Source organism: Gadus macrocephalus, chromosome 20, assembly GCF_031168955.1.
Source record: "Gadus macrocephalus chromosome 20, ASM3116895v1".
In the NCBI taxonomy this organism is placed as follows: domain Eukaryota; kingdom Metazoa; phylum Chordata; class Actinopteri; order Gadiformes; family Gadidae; genus Gadus; species Gadus macrocephalus.
In genome coordinates this window covers 227,501-242,238 of record NC_082401.1, presented here as the reverse complement: position 1 = coordinate 242,238, position 14,738 = coordinate 227,501, and the positions used below count along the sequence as shown (strand labels likewise).

Here is a 14,738-nt window from a genome sequence, read left to right as displayed (position 1 = left end):
TGCTGAGAAAGTAGTCCCTCGATGATTAATGCGATGCAAGGTTAGTTTTATTTCTAACATTATTCTATCAACACAGACATTTAAATCTATAGTCTGGCGTTATAATTGATTTACCTCGGGTGTACTGTGGAGTGGGTAAGACTGTTTTTAACAATAGCAGGCTAGCATTGCCCGTTGCCGTGCGCTAGCCTAGCACGAGCGAACTCTGCAACTAGAAGGACTGAATGAAATGTGTTGAAAACTGTCTCCAGTGATATAGAATACCAATGCTCACTTGGGAATCAGGCCCTATGTCCAAAATTCCGAACTACCCCTTTAAGGAAGCAGAGATGACGGCCGTAATAGAAATAATTAAAAACACAATCAAATAATACCGTTGTATCGAATTATTGCAGTGTGGGGGTCAAGGTGATACAATCCAAGGGTAAAAAAATATACAAAAACATAAAAGGCAAACTGTACATTAATGCGACCGTGATGCGGGTTCATACATTAAAAACATCGATTTTTACATGTATATATGCATTTGAAAAAATGTATATAAACATAAAAGAAGAGGGAGCAGCAGGTAAGTGGGGGAAAGGGGATAAGTGAGAAGGAGGCATGGAATGTGGGGCACGGGACACTGATAAAGGATAAAAATAAATAAAAATATGGGCCTGGATGGAAGAAGGAGCCGAGGGAAAGGTCAAAGGGGAGTCGGGAGGGTGAATCAAATTGTAATTACAGAAACATGTATTTTTTTTTAACAACGTATTTTTCCGTTGCAATACCATCAAACAAACAGGAGATAGAGCATGGAAAGCCGTGGCGTTGGTGTTAGTCTGGGTCACCGACAGGGGGTGCAAAGTCACGCAAAACAATAATGGGATGGGGGACACAGGACATGGATAAAGGATGAAAACTAATGAAATTAAATAAAAGCAAGGGCCTGGATGAAGGGAGGAGTCGAGGGAAAGGGCAATGGGGAGCTGGAAGGGTGAATAAAAATATAATTACAAGTGGGGCCGATAATAAGGTCGAATTAGATCGTTATAAAAACGTTTTGATGTTATTGTACTTTAACGTTGCAATACCACCAAACATCCAGGAGATGGAGCATGGAAAGCCGTGAAGCTGGCGTTAATCTGGGTCACCAACAGGGGGTGCAAAGTGACGCCGAACAATAAAGGTAAATATTGTGTTCGTTTAAACAGGGTTAATGCATTAAAGATATATTAAAGGAAGAGGGGCAGCAGGTGAGTGGGGGATGAGGAATAAGTAAATAAAAGGATGACAGGGAAGGGGGGCACGGGGCATATAACAAAAAATACCAAATAATAACAGTGGGTGCAGTGGAAGATCATATTAATATTATATTGTTATTAATAATAATATACATATATATATATATATATGAAAAATAAAAAATAGGGGGACGGAGGGGGGGCCCTGGGGCTGGGGTGGGGGGGCAGAATGAACATGAAAAATAAAAAATGGGGGGACGGAGGGGGGGCCCTGGGGCTGGGGCGGGGGGGGGGGGGGGGCAGAGTAAAAACACACACACATGTGGTATGAAAAAAAGAAATGGGGGATCCTTTGTGGGGGGGCGGGGGCTGGGATAGTAAATTAAGGGGCGTGACGGGCATTTAAGAAATGCAGATTCCTCCCAGTCGGCCAGATAAATGTCCGCGTAGGCCGGTGAATATTTCCTCCCCATGGCGCAGCCGCATATTTGTAAAAAGAACGATTTGTCGAATAAAAAGTCGTTACGGGTAAGAGCGATTTCTAAAAACTTAAAAATAAATGTATCAGGACGAGATGGATCAGGTGACGAAGCCAATGCTTTTTTCACCGTCTCAAGGCCCAGGACAGTGTCGATGTTCGTGTATAAGGAATCTACATCGATTGAAGAGATAAACGTGTTATCGGGGACGGTGAGATTTTTTAACTTGTTAACAAATGTATATGCGTCCTTGAGGTAGCTCGGGTGAGTATGGAATAGGGGGTTAATATATAAATCTATAAACTCCGCCAAATGGTACGATTCAGAGCCACAGTCACTTACTATGGGGCGTCCCGGAGGGACCACGAATGGAACAGTCCAATTCTCTGGGGGTTTGTGTATTTTGGGGAGAAGGTAGAATAATTAAGACCCTAACCATCGTCTGAGTCTCCAGGTACATGGGCTGCGTGAGAGGGCGATAGTAGATGGGGTCATTAAGTTGACGTGTCGCCTCCAGAATGTAATTAGTTCGATCCTGAATTACAATTTGCTCTCCCTTATCCGCCGGTTTAATAATAATCTCATGGCGAGATTTTAATTTGTTGAGGGCCTGTTGTTGATGGACAGTAATATTGTCCTCCCCTACAGGACGTCGAGGTCGGAGGTCACGGAAGGAACGGAGGTCCTGATCGATGAGCTGGCGTATAGGCTTCGAGATGGATTTCATGGCTGGTTCCCAGATAGACGGTGTAGTCTCAACAGGTCACGGTCTGGGAGTGACGGTGTGGGGATGAAGGTGAGGCCTCGTTCGAGGATCTCCTGTTCTGACGGGGACAGATGAAGAGCAGAAAGGTTAGTGACGTTAGATACTGAGGACGGAGGGGACGGCGCTGCGCCTGGTGGTCTAGCTATAAATCCAGCTGAGTCAGCCAGTCGTCCAGCATAGACTTCGCTGTCTCCGGAGTCCAGTGAATGTTGTCATGGGCGGTCTGGAATTTAAGTGTCGACAGTGTGTTAAGGTAGCCAGCACGTGAGTCAACGTCCTCGATATTATCTCTAATAAAGTCGTTAAAAGCCTTGACACAACGGAGTTGGGTGGCGGATAGTTTAATAGATACCGTTAAGAGGGGAATAGCAATGCGAGCCTGGGGGAATTTTTCTCTGGCTGTCCTAATTAAACGTCGGGTGTCCTTGATTATTGTGATGGCTGTTTGTTCTCTAAGACAGTTGTTTTTGCCGATGGATAACAAAATGAGTTTAGTGTCCGGTCTGGGAGATGTGTGTCTCAGTAAGACGGCTGTTAGGTGTCTTAATGTAGCTCCTGGAAAGCTGTCTATTTGGATGTCGTCCATTTTTCTTTTTGGAATCCGGGCCAAGTTTGAATCGCCCGTGATAATTATGGGTTTTCTGATGGCGAGGGACCACATAGTGGCTTTGCGGTTCGTAGGGGGGTGTATGCAGGGCTGGTGGTAAGAAGCACTGAGCATAGGGGAAGAGAAAAGGGAAGGAGAAGTCGGGGCTTGGCGACTCGGATCTTCCCCCACTGGGGCAAGGGCAACAACAGCAGGAGTGGTCAGAGGAGGCGTGAGAGGGCAAGGGTGAATCTCAACGTAAACTGTGAGCGGGTCAGATTTCTTAATTGAACCATTATTAATGATGTTTATCTTTTTCATTGTCAGGGAAGGTTCCTCCGCCTGGCCAGGTGGTGGAGAGGTCGGCGCCGGCGAGGAGGACGGCGGGCAGAGCCGCCTCCGGGTCGCGTCACCTGTAGGGGAGAGACGGCTGGGTCTAGGGGTCGAGGAAGCGAGAATGGTGACTGGGGGCTCGGGGTCCGGCGTGGGAGATCCAAGGCTCGTCTCCAAGACGCAAGGAGGGTCAATGACTGCCGAGGTGGTCCGCACCGGTGGGACGACCGGAGGCGGACGCGGCCTGGTCACTGGTAAGCGCTATGGCAGCGGGGGGCGGCTAGGCCGCGGTGGTTGAGGGGCCTAGCCGCTCAACCAATACAGATGTGGGAGGAAAACAGTGTTGGATTAAAGTCTTTACATTTATAATCATGTACTCCATTGTGTTCTCTTTGATTTGGTTTAAGACCAGATCGTCAGGTGCCGCCGGTTTGATGAATGCTGTAAGTTGAGCTACCTTCCTAGCCATCCCTAATGGTGGGATACCTGTTCTAATAGATTCTTCTAACATTTCTGTGTGATGAATTGATTGTAGTATTTGAAAATAATGTTTAATTAATTTCGGGTCTAGATCGGTTGAAAGACTCGTCCCGACCGGAGTCAATTTCAAAAGAGAATGTTTCTGTGGGTCTGTGGGGTGAGTAGGCCTACCCAATAGGCTAAACCTATTTCTAAAATCATTAGCCATTTCGTTGGGAGAAAATGGAATGAAAATAAAAAAGGCCCAGGCCTATTTACAAAAACAGGAGGGGGTTTGGGGGTTGGAGTTTAAAAAGAACCAACGTAGAAAAAATAAGGAAAAGATAATAGAGAGATGTAAAATCAACTAAACTAAAATAAGGTTAAAACCATAGCTTGCAAAAAATGGAGATTAAAACAATAGATGTAGTTAAAACCATACGATAAACAAAGAATGTAAAATAATAATGGCAAAATAGAAGACTGTTGATCCGGTCAGCTGGTGCAATGTCTTTTAGCTAGGAGGCATGGTTAGCTTAGCAAGGAAGCAGGATAACGTCGATTCCCCCAATCGGTTCAGTCGAGTGGTTTTTAGCTGGGAGGTAGGCTGTGCTTGGGTTAGGAGACAGGGTGTCGTTGATCTGCCCGATGGGGTTGTAGAATATCCCAAAACTGTTACAGTCCGAAGTTAAAAAAAGCTGAACACGTAGATGTCTCTGTACTCACCAGCCAAAAAAGGGGGGGCCATTTGAAGGAGATTCGATTAAAACCAAAGGGAATAAGGTAATTTCCACAGGTGGTAAAAAAGAATAAAGTTTATTCGCTCCAAAATGCAGGTCAACTAAGTTAAGACAAACTTTGTTTAAAAGTAACTTGAAAAAAACAAAGTAAAAGAAGTAAAATACATCCAAATTAGAAACTCCAAAGTTGCTAAAAAAAAGGGTTAGGGTTAGGTTCAAAAGCAAAGGTGGGCGCCGCCACATGCGGCGACGCCGGGTGCCGCCACATGCGGCGACGCCGGGTGCACGGGCCATCATCACACAACTAACCTTTATCTCCAACCCAACCCCACACTATGAGATGATGTCCTGGAGGTATGCTACGGAGAGGCCTCCGTATCTGAGCCCCTCAGTGGTGGAGCAGCCGAACAAGGCTTCCCGGCAAGCCTCCTGGCGGTGCTGGCACGTCTAGAAAACATGCGTGCGTGTGCCATCGGCGTGACGCCGTCCGCCGGCGGGTCAAGGGTCACACGGGACCTTCTGGCGGTATGGGCGTGTCCAGGATGGCGCTGTCAGCCGGAGGGTTGAAGGTCTGCCGGGCGCGGTCGGAGCCAACGGGGCTGCCGACAGGGACAGCGTCCCGACGAGCGTTGGTCTGGGCAGACCCACTGGGGGGTGTCATGCCGGGAGACGCAGGAGCTGGCTGAAGGGGCGTGGCGAGGGTCCGGCGCCGTGGCAGGGCGGAAGCGCTGGTCTGGGCAAACACATGGGGAGGTGTCGTGCCGGGAGACGCAGGAGCTGGCGGAGGGGGCGTGGCGAGGGTCCGGAGCCAAGGCAGGACGGAGGTAGGTGTCGTTCTCTGCGGCAGGGGCGCGGCCGGAGGGGGTCTCAAGCCTGCAGGGAGAGGGGGGAGAAGAGGGAGAGGGGAGGAACAGAGAGGAGAAGAGGGAATAGCAGCTGTTCTGGGACGGAGAGCGGTCCTCGCGGTCATCGCTGTCCGGGGCCCCGGGGTCCGGGGAGGGAGGCGGCAGGTCGGAGGAGGACAGGGAGCCGTCAAACAGGGCGTCCGCGGTGTCCGGGGCATCGTGCTCACGCCTGAGCTCGGAGCGGAGGGCGTCCAGCGTGTCCTGGCGGAGGCGGTGGCCGTACTGGCGAGCGGCCCAGGAGGCAGCCACATCGAAGTTGCGCCGCCAGGCAGGGTCCCCAAGGCAGGAGAGGTCGCTCACCTTCTGGGCCACCGTAGCCCTGTAGTGGTCCCGCAGGAGGATGGTGGTGGCGTGTCCACAGTCGCGAGCGTTGCCAGCAGGGCGGATGGAGGCCGTCAAGGAGGCGGTGAGCCTGGCGATGATGGGGAGAGGGTCCGGGCCGGAGGAGTTGTCCAGGTGGTGGGCCGCCTTGATGGCCGTGAAGATAAGGCGGTTCTTCAGCGCGAAGTCCGGGTCATCGGAACACGGGGCGTCCGGAGCTAGGGGTCTGGAGCGCGCGGCAGACGTCTCCGGAGGTCTGGGATGTCGTGGAGGGCGGGGTCGGGCACGGGGCCTAGGACCCGGTCTGGAGGGCACCTGGTGGCGTGGTCGTGGAGGGCCGGTAGGTAGGCCTCGGTCACGGGCGTCGGGGCGGAAGTTCTGGCACGCGTTAGCTTCGTGGTAGCTGCGCTCATCTCGTCGTGGCGAAAACGCGGACCGGTAGGCCTGAGGCAGGAAAGCTGGGGGATACGAGGCCGACTCGAAGGGAGACGGGTCCCGGGCGGGTCGTGAGCGGGCTTCCCAGTCACGTGGAGGGGGGTCGCGGGGAGCCCAGTCGCGCCCGTAAGGGTCCGCGAATGACGCGTAAGTGCGTCTCATGGTATGCGGGGGTCTAAAGGGTAGACTAACCAGAGGGGGGATATCCGATACTGTATTCGTTACTGAGTAACGAATGATGAACAACTGGGGCCCTAACTTGGCCCCTAAGTGACAGTTATTCAGTAACTACTGAGGAGTTATGAATCATTCTTTACTTATTCGTTCCACAGTAACTACCCAATTTTTTGCGTACCTTGTTTTAAAGTGTTACCCACACACACTCACACGCACACACACACACACACACACACACACACACACACACACACACACACACACACACACACACACACACACACACACAGGAGTCAATGATTGAAGTTCAACATAAACGTGGTTTGCGTGGATGTTAATTCCCTGTGAGCAGAAGAGATAGGCTTCACAGAAATGATACGAATCAGAGTTAACATCAAGTACTGGAACCCCCCGTACTGCTTTTAGACCATACACACAATGTCTCTCTCTCTCACACTCACTCACTCAAGTTGTGATAGAAAAGTTGAAAAGCTGTCTGCTATATGTTTTATCTTTATATTAAATTAAAAAAATATCTTGTGGTTTGTGTTTGCATGCGTCCGTGAGTCAAATGAAGACATCTGATAAAAGTAGAAGAAAAACACTGTCACTTCATGTCAGGGAGGAACCCTGGTAACCATCTCTGAACCGGACCCTGGACTCTCTGAGGAACCTGAGGACATGCCTTTGGACCGGGAGGAGACCGGGAAGAGAAGATTTGGTGGGTGCCCTTTTGAGAGGATTTAAAATAAATAATTCAGTAAAAGAAAAGTGTTTTCAACTGCATACATTTAAAATGTACTTTTAGAAAACGTTTTTAGCCAAAGGGTCCGACCTGATGAACCAGTGACCGTATATATTTATTCTAAATAAAGATGTGTGCGTTTGAGACAAAAAGCTCACGTTAACCTAACTTGACTTGTGATTATGCCCATGAGTAACGGACTATTGATAGGCATCTCAAGTATACGTGGAACAGAGTGCAGAGTAACTTTAGGGAGCAGAACACAAGTTTAGTTTTCTCAAGACTTATTATTAATGGTAGTGCCACGTGACATTAGAGTGACAATGGTTAATTTAATCAAGAATTATGTGTTTTAATAATGGCTTCTCATTTAACTGAAGTGATATCAGGTGTACTTATGAATTTAACATAATTCTATACAATTTGTCATTAATATGAACATATCTTAAATTATCCCACAATACATGTCCTTGTGTTTTCTGCGTGGGCCGATGTGAAAGACCCTGGCAACACGCAGGCCACATGTTGTCCCCCCTCCATTACTGTGTGTATACGTATGTAATTCTGTGTGCATTACTGTATAACTATGTGCACGTATATGTCAATAATGAGGGAATAATAACATGTATGCTAGAGACCAGTACTTGCTCTGCTTAAGTGTGTTCTAAACACGAGAGCCACAGTACCAGTCATCACTTACTGAGGTGTTCTCAGTAGAGGTCTTCAGGTGTTTCTTCAAGACGGGGAGGGATTCTGCAGACCGTAGGGAGTCTGGACTGTGAATGACAGCCACGCAGTATGAATATATCAGTGTGTACATTACTCTGTGTGTCCGTGTGCATGTGCTTGAGTGCGTTCGTGAGTCTGTGGGCAGTAGAAGAAAAACATTTCCTTACACTGATGGTATCAGAGTGCAAGCTGATAATTGGTCAGAATGATCACAAGTGACGTTGTTTTTCCAGCTGGTAGAGCAAAGAAGAAGACTGAGTCCAGACGCCGTGGAAGCCGTCAGAGAGTAACAATGGTCACCATCTCTGAACCGGACCCTGGACTCTCTCAGGAACCTGAGGACACGTCTTTGGACCGGGAGGAGACCAGGAAGAGAAGATTTGGTAGGTGCCCCTTTATAGAGAATTTAAAAGAAATAATCCAGTCCAAAACAATGATCCAAAAAAGTATGATTTCCTCCAAATACATTTAAGATTTATGTTTATAAAACTTTTTTAGCTGAAGTGACCATGTGTGTGTGTGTGTGTGTGTGTGTGTGTGTGTGTGTGTGTGTGTGTGTGTGTGTGTCCTACTCCTGAACAGCTCTATGGTTTCACATCACTATCATTGTGAGCATCGGACTGCTGAGTATTCTCCTCATCTCCCTGCGCTTCAGTGAGTCTAAATCCTATCCTCCTGAATAGAATTACAATACAGTAATCATATAATTGATTGTATTAATAGCAATGATAATGTTAAATATTGTTTTTGTTAGATTTAGTGATAATAATAGGGTTAGCACACATACACCGCACGCACACCCATAAACACAGCATACACACACACAAACAATCCACACACACGTGCACAAACACACACGCACATGCACACACACTGCACACACGGGCGTGCTGATGCAGGCGTTTCAAGACAAATGCAGCGCAGGACACCGCCTACACACACACCACACACACATGCACACGCACACACATGCACGTGCATACACACACTGCACACACGTGGATGCAGATGTTTCAAAACAATGGAAAGATTGAGATAACAGCCCCGCCGTCGACACACTCTCCCACCTGAGCCTTATGTCCATCAAAGACACTTTTTTGCAAAACCTTATTTTTCTTTAAACATTCTCCATCTCCTTGAGCCTCCAGAAAGTCTTGTGATATTGAAATCCTCCCTCCCCCCTGCCGACTGTTTTATTTTTCTTATGTTTTATGTGTAGGCTATGTGTGACTGTAGGCTACTGCTGCTTGTCTTGGCCAGATCACTTGAAGAGATGTTTAATCTCAATGACGCATTCTTCTGTTAACAAAAAAAAAACATCTCTCACGTCAGGTAGCCAATGTACAATCTGTAATCTAGCCCTCACACCACCCCCCCCTCACCCTCCCCCCCCCCCACACAAGCCTGTGCTTTAGTTCACTATAGTTAGGTAGGTTGCTGCCTTAGCTGTTGTAACATGAACACATTTTTCAGCTGTTTGTTATTATTATTTCCAACTAACCAATAGTAGTTGCCATGCATTTTTTTTAGTATCAATGCACTTTGAGCCCTGAATAACAGTAAAAGCTATTGAATGATTGATTTGCATGCATAGTCTACTACACTTTCCATTAAACAATTACCCCTGTAACCCAACAGTTAGCTGAACATGATATGGTCCCGTCCTTCCACTCCCTGTTTTCTCACCCTGTTTAAACAAGAAATCAACTGCATTTGTCCCAGTGTTTGTGCCATGGGAAATTAAAGGTCCCATGGCATGCTATTTCATGGATGGTTTAATATAGGTATTAGTGGGCCCCTAACACAGTATTTGAAGACGTTCCTGAAATTCAGCCGTGGTGCAGAATTACAGCCACTACGAGCCAGTCGCACATTGAGCTTTCCCCAAATGTGCCGTTTCTGTGTCAGTAGCTTTAATGCAAATGAGGAGGAGAGAAGCGGGTCAAGAAGGAGGGTGGGGGTGTGGCCCTGAGCAGCTTGAGGCCACGGTACCATGCGCTCTGCTTACAGTGGATGTTTCACAATGACGAAGCATACAACAATCAATCCCTTTCTCCTCAATGTCATGGTTCATGTACTTCAGGGAGTCAAAGCCAAAGTTCCTTTCCCCCAATTCCTTCTCAACCATGGCGGAGATAACCCCAACTACAGTCTGGTTGTGGAATTACTAGGGACGTCAAAGAACCGACGTTATATGCGCCATAGCATCAAAGCAGAACGGTTATCCAAACTACAAAGCACCACACATGTGGCGCTCGCATGGTCGTAGCTCATTGTCTGATTGGCAGGCCGAATTTTCTGGGCGGGCCAGTCAGAGAAAAGGGAGGTAACTTGGCCCCTTATGACGACATATGGGGCCACATTACAAATCAGCGCCCCTTAGCTTCCATTTTTTTTAGAGGCGAGCAGGATACCTAGTGCTCGTTTTACACCGAACGCAAGTTTTAGCCACTGGGAGACGATAGGCAGGCTAGGGGAACTCATATTAATGTTAGAAAACCTCATAAAGGGAGATTTTCATGCCATGGGACCTTTAAGTAATAAAATACACTCTCCTTCTCCAGTATCGTTCGCGACACCCTTCTTCTTCGTCTTTTCTTAAATTTGTCTCTAACTCATGCTCTAATCTTTCATTGATCGATTCTTCGGATGTTGTGAATGCAACGGAATATATGATGCATCGTTGCAGTAACATTTAAGATGATGGCGATGAGTTCTGCCCGTTCTGCCTCCGTGCTGTCTGCGGTCAGACCAAAACAAACTACAGTGTCAGCGGCCGCACTTATCCCGCCTCTTGCGAACTTCGACCATGCGTCCAATCCCGCCCTTTGCAAGCCCACCCCCCTAGATTCTGCTGATGTCTGAACGACATCGATGTCCGCATATAAAGCATCAAGTGTGAAAAACCCTCAGGGTCGAATCTTCTGATATACAAATACGGCAAACTTAAAAATATTATGCTTGCTTCATGGAGTTAGGAGAAAATTATTATGCTTGCTTCGTTACGTTATAGGTGAACCAATATATTATACGTTGTAACATTATAGGCAATTATTTCTTTTTATATTTAATTATATTACATTATGCGCTCAGAAATTAAATACAATATCGACCGGGGTTTTCATAATATTGCTATGGGTATAAAAACTACTGGAGGTTGAGCGCAGGCAACGCACGGACACTCTAGTCTTACTTCTATATAATAGCAGGCCTGTCGCACCAGTTACTCAAGTTGGTCAGTGTGCACGTGCCAAGCAGCCTGCAGCTCTCTCACACACACACACAGCACACGCAAACGCATACATACACACCGCATCCACACACACCGAACAAACACACCACACACATACGCAGCTGTGCACAAACATACACGGAAGCACACACACACGCACACACACACACCGCTAGCCAATACAAAGGCAGCGACACACGCGCCCAGGTAAGACCACACACGCACACACCGCGACTCGCCCAGGTTAGACGTTATGTTTTTAAACATCTTACTGCTATAGAATAGCAGGCCTGTCGCACAGGTGAAGGTGCGTCCACACCAAACGCGAAGGGGCGACATGACTCCATACAAATTCAACGTAGAGACTCGATCAAAGGCCGGGCCTTTGATCGAGCGTTTGTGTTCTTTTTGTCTCATTGCTTTATTGGGCTAATCTGAGGAGAAATCTATGCCATAAACAGAAATATTATAGGCCTTTATTACACGGGTCTTCTCAATGCCGTGGAACGCTCCGTTCACTTGCATGGGTAGTAGTCCGGTAACTTGTCAACCCCAGCGGCAGACTATTTCACTGCTGATCAACACTACGAATGCTGGTAACGAATAAATTGTGAAAAGACACACCATGTGAAGTTATTTTCCAAATAAGATTTGAAAAACTTTGGAAGTTTATTTACAACACTATTTACATGGTTTCGGAGTAGTACACTTTGACATTTGAATACAGTTCAGCGAGAAAGGCGACGAAGAATAAGAAGGGGGCGTTCCAGTCTGCGTGAACGGGAACCCCCACCACACGAGAACGCCCATTTGTGTCTGCAGTGGGATGATATTGAAATATTTGAACTTCACCGCGACATTCGTGTGATGACAGCCAATCAGCATTCAACGGCTACTGAGTGACATAACGTAACAGCCAATCAGCTTTCAACAGCGTGGCCACTGAGGGACGTAACGTAACAGCCAATCAGCGTTCAACAGCGTGGCCACTGAGTGACGTAACGTAACAGCCAATCAGCTTTCAACCGGCCAACCGTTCCCTGCAGTGCCGTGCGGGTGAACCGCAGCATGGAGGAGAAGGGATTGTTGCCATTTGCACCCCTGGAGCTCTATCTATAATAGTATATGATATGATATAAATGTAATATATAATATTACGGCCAGAAGCTGTGTGAGCCTCCGGACGGCCGTAGCGCGTCGGGATTGGGCTTCGAGGGGTTTGTTTACCGGCGTTGCTAGGGTTACCGGTCCTGTGTGTTCCAACGGTTTATTAGCGGTGGTAACTAATAAAACTATTAGTGGCACTGGTAACTGATAAATCGCGGTCTAATCAATACTTCATTCACTGCCTCTTCCGTGGTCATTACGATATTATGGACCGACTGCGTCTGGTTCTCCGCCGTCCCTCCCTCTTCCACAGGTAAAGACATGCTACGGTGGTTATCTCGGCCGTGGTTGACAAAGAATTGGCATGAAGCTCCGTTGGCGGGCAAAAGATGCTTGCTTCATAACGCAGAGAGGAAATGATTATGCTTGCTTCATTACGTTATAGCTGAACCTAAATGTTATACGTTGTAACATTATAGGCAAAGTGTTATTATATTATGTGCTCAGAAATGTGTTCCATTATCGACTGGGGTTTCCATATTATAGCTATGGGGTTTAATTACAACTAGAGGCTGAGCGTGCAATGCGCGCGCTCAACCTGTACTAATAGCAATGACAATGATCGTTATTGTATTTGTTAGAATTTGTGTTAGGCCAACTTATATGAATAATTGTAACAATAGCAACGATAATGATATTGATAACTGTAGTTATTGCTATTTTAATTAATCTTAATATTATGACTTTGTGTTTGGTTGGCTGTGGGTCCTGTGATGCTTAGTGACGATGTCGTTCTGTTTTAGAGCTCATATCTTCTGTATTCCTCTGTCCTGTCCTAGACTCACCGTCACCCTGGAAAGAGGGGAGAGAGCACTTACTGGATGAACTCGGTGAGGGTTTTATCCAAGTTATTAAATCAATCGCGTCATTAACATTCATTTCAAAAACACCCTCTGCTTCTGTGATTCATATTGTGGTCTACTAAGGTCAGGTTTCTATTGTCGTCTATTGAGGTCATGCTTCTATGTGGTCTGTTAAGGTCAGGTCTCAGGGTTGTGTGTCCGTAACGAAGACCGTAAGATAAGCAGTTCTCTGTTTGTTCAGGATGTTCTTTTACATTCAACAGATGAATTGACACTTCAGGGCTGGATGCTTCACGACAAGAGTCTCTACCGTGTTTCTACTACTAAGAAGGGCTGGAGGGCCAGTAGAGAAGACTGTCAGAAGAGAAAGGCAGACCTGGTGGTCATCAACAGCAGAGAAGAACTGGTGTGTGTGTGTGTGTGTGTGTGTGTGTGTGTGTGTGTGTGTGTGTGTGAGCGTGAGCGTGCGTGTAGGAGAGACCAATTGTTTTTGTGAGTGAGTGAGTGATTAAGAAAGAGAGAGAGATGGAGAGAGAGATGGAGAGAGATGGAGAGAGATGGAGAGAGAGAGAGCAACATTGTGTGAGAGAGAGAGAGATTGTGTGTGTGTGTCTGTGTGTGTGTGTGGGTGTGTGTGTGTGTGTGTGTGGGTGTGTGTGTGTGTGTATGTGTATGTGTGTGTGAGTGTGTGTGTGTGTGTGTGTGTGTGTGTGTGTGTGTGTGTGTGTGTGTGTGTGTGTGTGTTCATCTGTGTTGCATAACAACAGATGCTATTACCTTTGGAAACAGGCGTTTGTCAGCAGATTGATGGATACTTCCTGGATTGGACTGAGTGATCGAGAGAAAGAGGGGACCCACAAGTGGGTGGATGGTACCCCCATGACCTCAAGGTAAGGCTGAAGACTCTGTTCAGCAGCATCTCTTCTCTGAGAGTGACAGACTGACCTCCACTGTCTCCTCCTCGTGGTTCTCAGTTGGAGACACGTTAAACCACGCGATGACGGCGGAGCAAGAGACTGCGTCGTAGCAGGGGAGGACGGCTGGTCTGAAGAACCGTGTAACAGACTGCACCACTGGATCTGTGAGAAGGTCCTAGACCTGGATCATCTGGAGGCTGAGCGGAACAAAGAGGGTCCGTAGACTTTGTTTGTGTTCATGAGTGGAGAACGGTTCCTCCTTTCTGTTCTCTGTGCTGTAGATACAGTAAATACACTCTTTAAGAGTTGAAAGGTTGTTGGATGTGTTTAGGTCTACCAAGGTCAGGGTTCTATTGTGGTCTACTGAGGTCAGGTTTCTATTGTGGTCTACCAAGGTCAGGTTTCTATTGTGGTCTACCAAGGTCTGGTTTCTATTGTGGTCTACCAAGGTCAGGTTTCTATTGTGGTCTACCAAGGTCTGGTTTCTATTGTGGTCTACTGAGGTCAGGTTTCTATTGTGGTCTCCTAAGGTCAGGTCACAAGGTTCAACCCTTTCTGGGTTCACCTGCACTAGTTTCTATTGGAGCTGCTGAACGGTTTGGCGTTCTTCTCTTCATGCTCCGCCCCTGACCCGTTAATCTCTTCGTGGAGTGACTTCCCCTCCCTGGGTAATCTTTGTGGACACTGCTGTGATACTCAATCATGTATGAAAAGGCAG

General features: G+C 47.3%; 2 protein-coding genes across 2 annotated transcripts in view; both read left to right on the top strand.

Annotated features, from left to right (window-relative positions):
• Positions 1-14,738, top strand: part of LOC132448861 (uncharacterized) — a 332,340-nt gene that overhangs the window by 212,488 nt on the left and 105,114 nt on the right. The window lies entirely within an intron of this gene.
• Positions 7,049-14,738, top strand: part of LOC132448863 (CD209 antigen-like protein D) — a gene marked incomplete at its 3' end in the record, with an annotated part of 7,955 nt that continues 265 nt past the window's right edge. The window contains exons 1-7 of the mRNA XM_060040410.1: positions 7,049-7,148; positions 8,135-8,284; positions 8,484-8,555; positions 13,080-13,130; positions 13,367-13,509; positions 13,893-13,993; positions 14,078-14,235. Coding sequence (XP_059896393.1) covers positions 7,109-7,148; positions 8,135-8,284; positions 8,484-8,555; positions 13,080-13,130; positions 13,367-13,509; positions 13,893-13,993; positions 14,078-14,235 — 715 coding nt within the window. The remainder of the gene's footprint in view (positions 7,149-8,134; positions 8,285-8,483; positions 8,556-13,079; positions 13,131-13,366; positions 13,510-13,892; positions 13,994-14,077; positions 14,236-14,738) is intronic.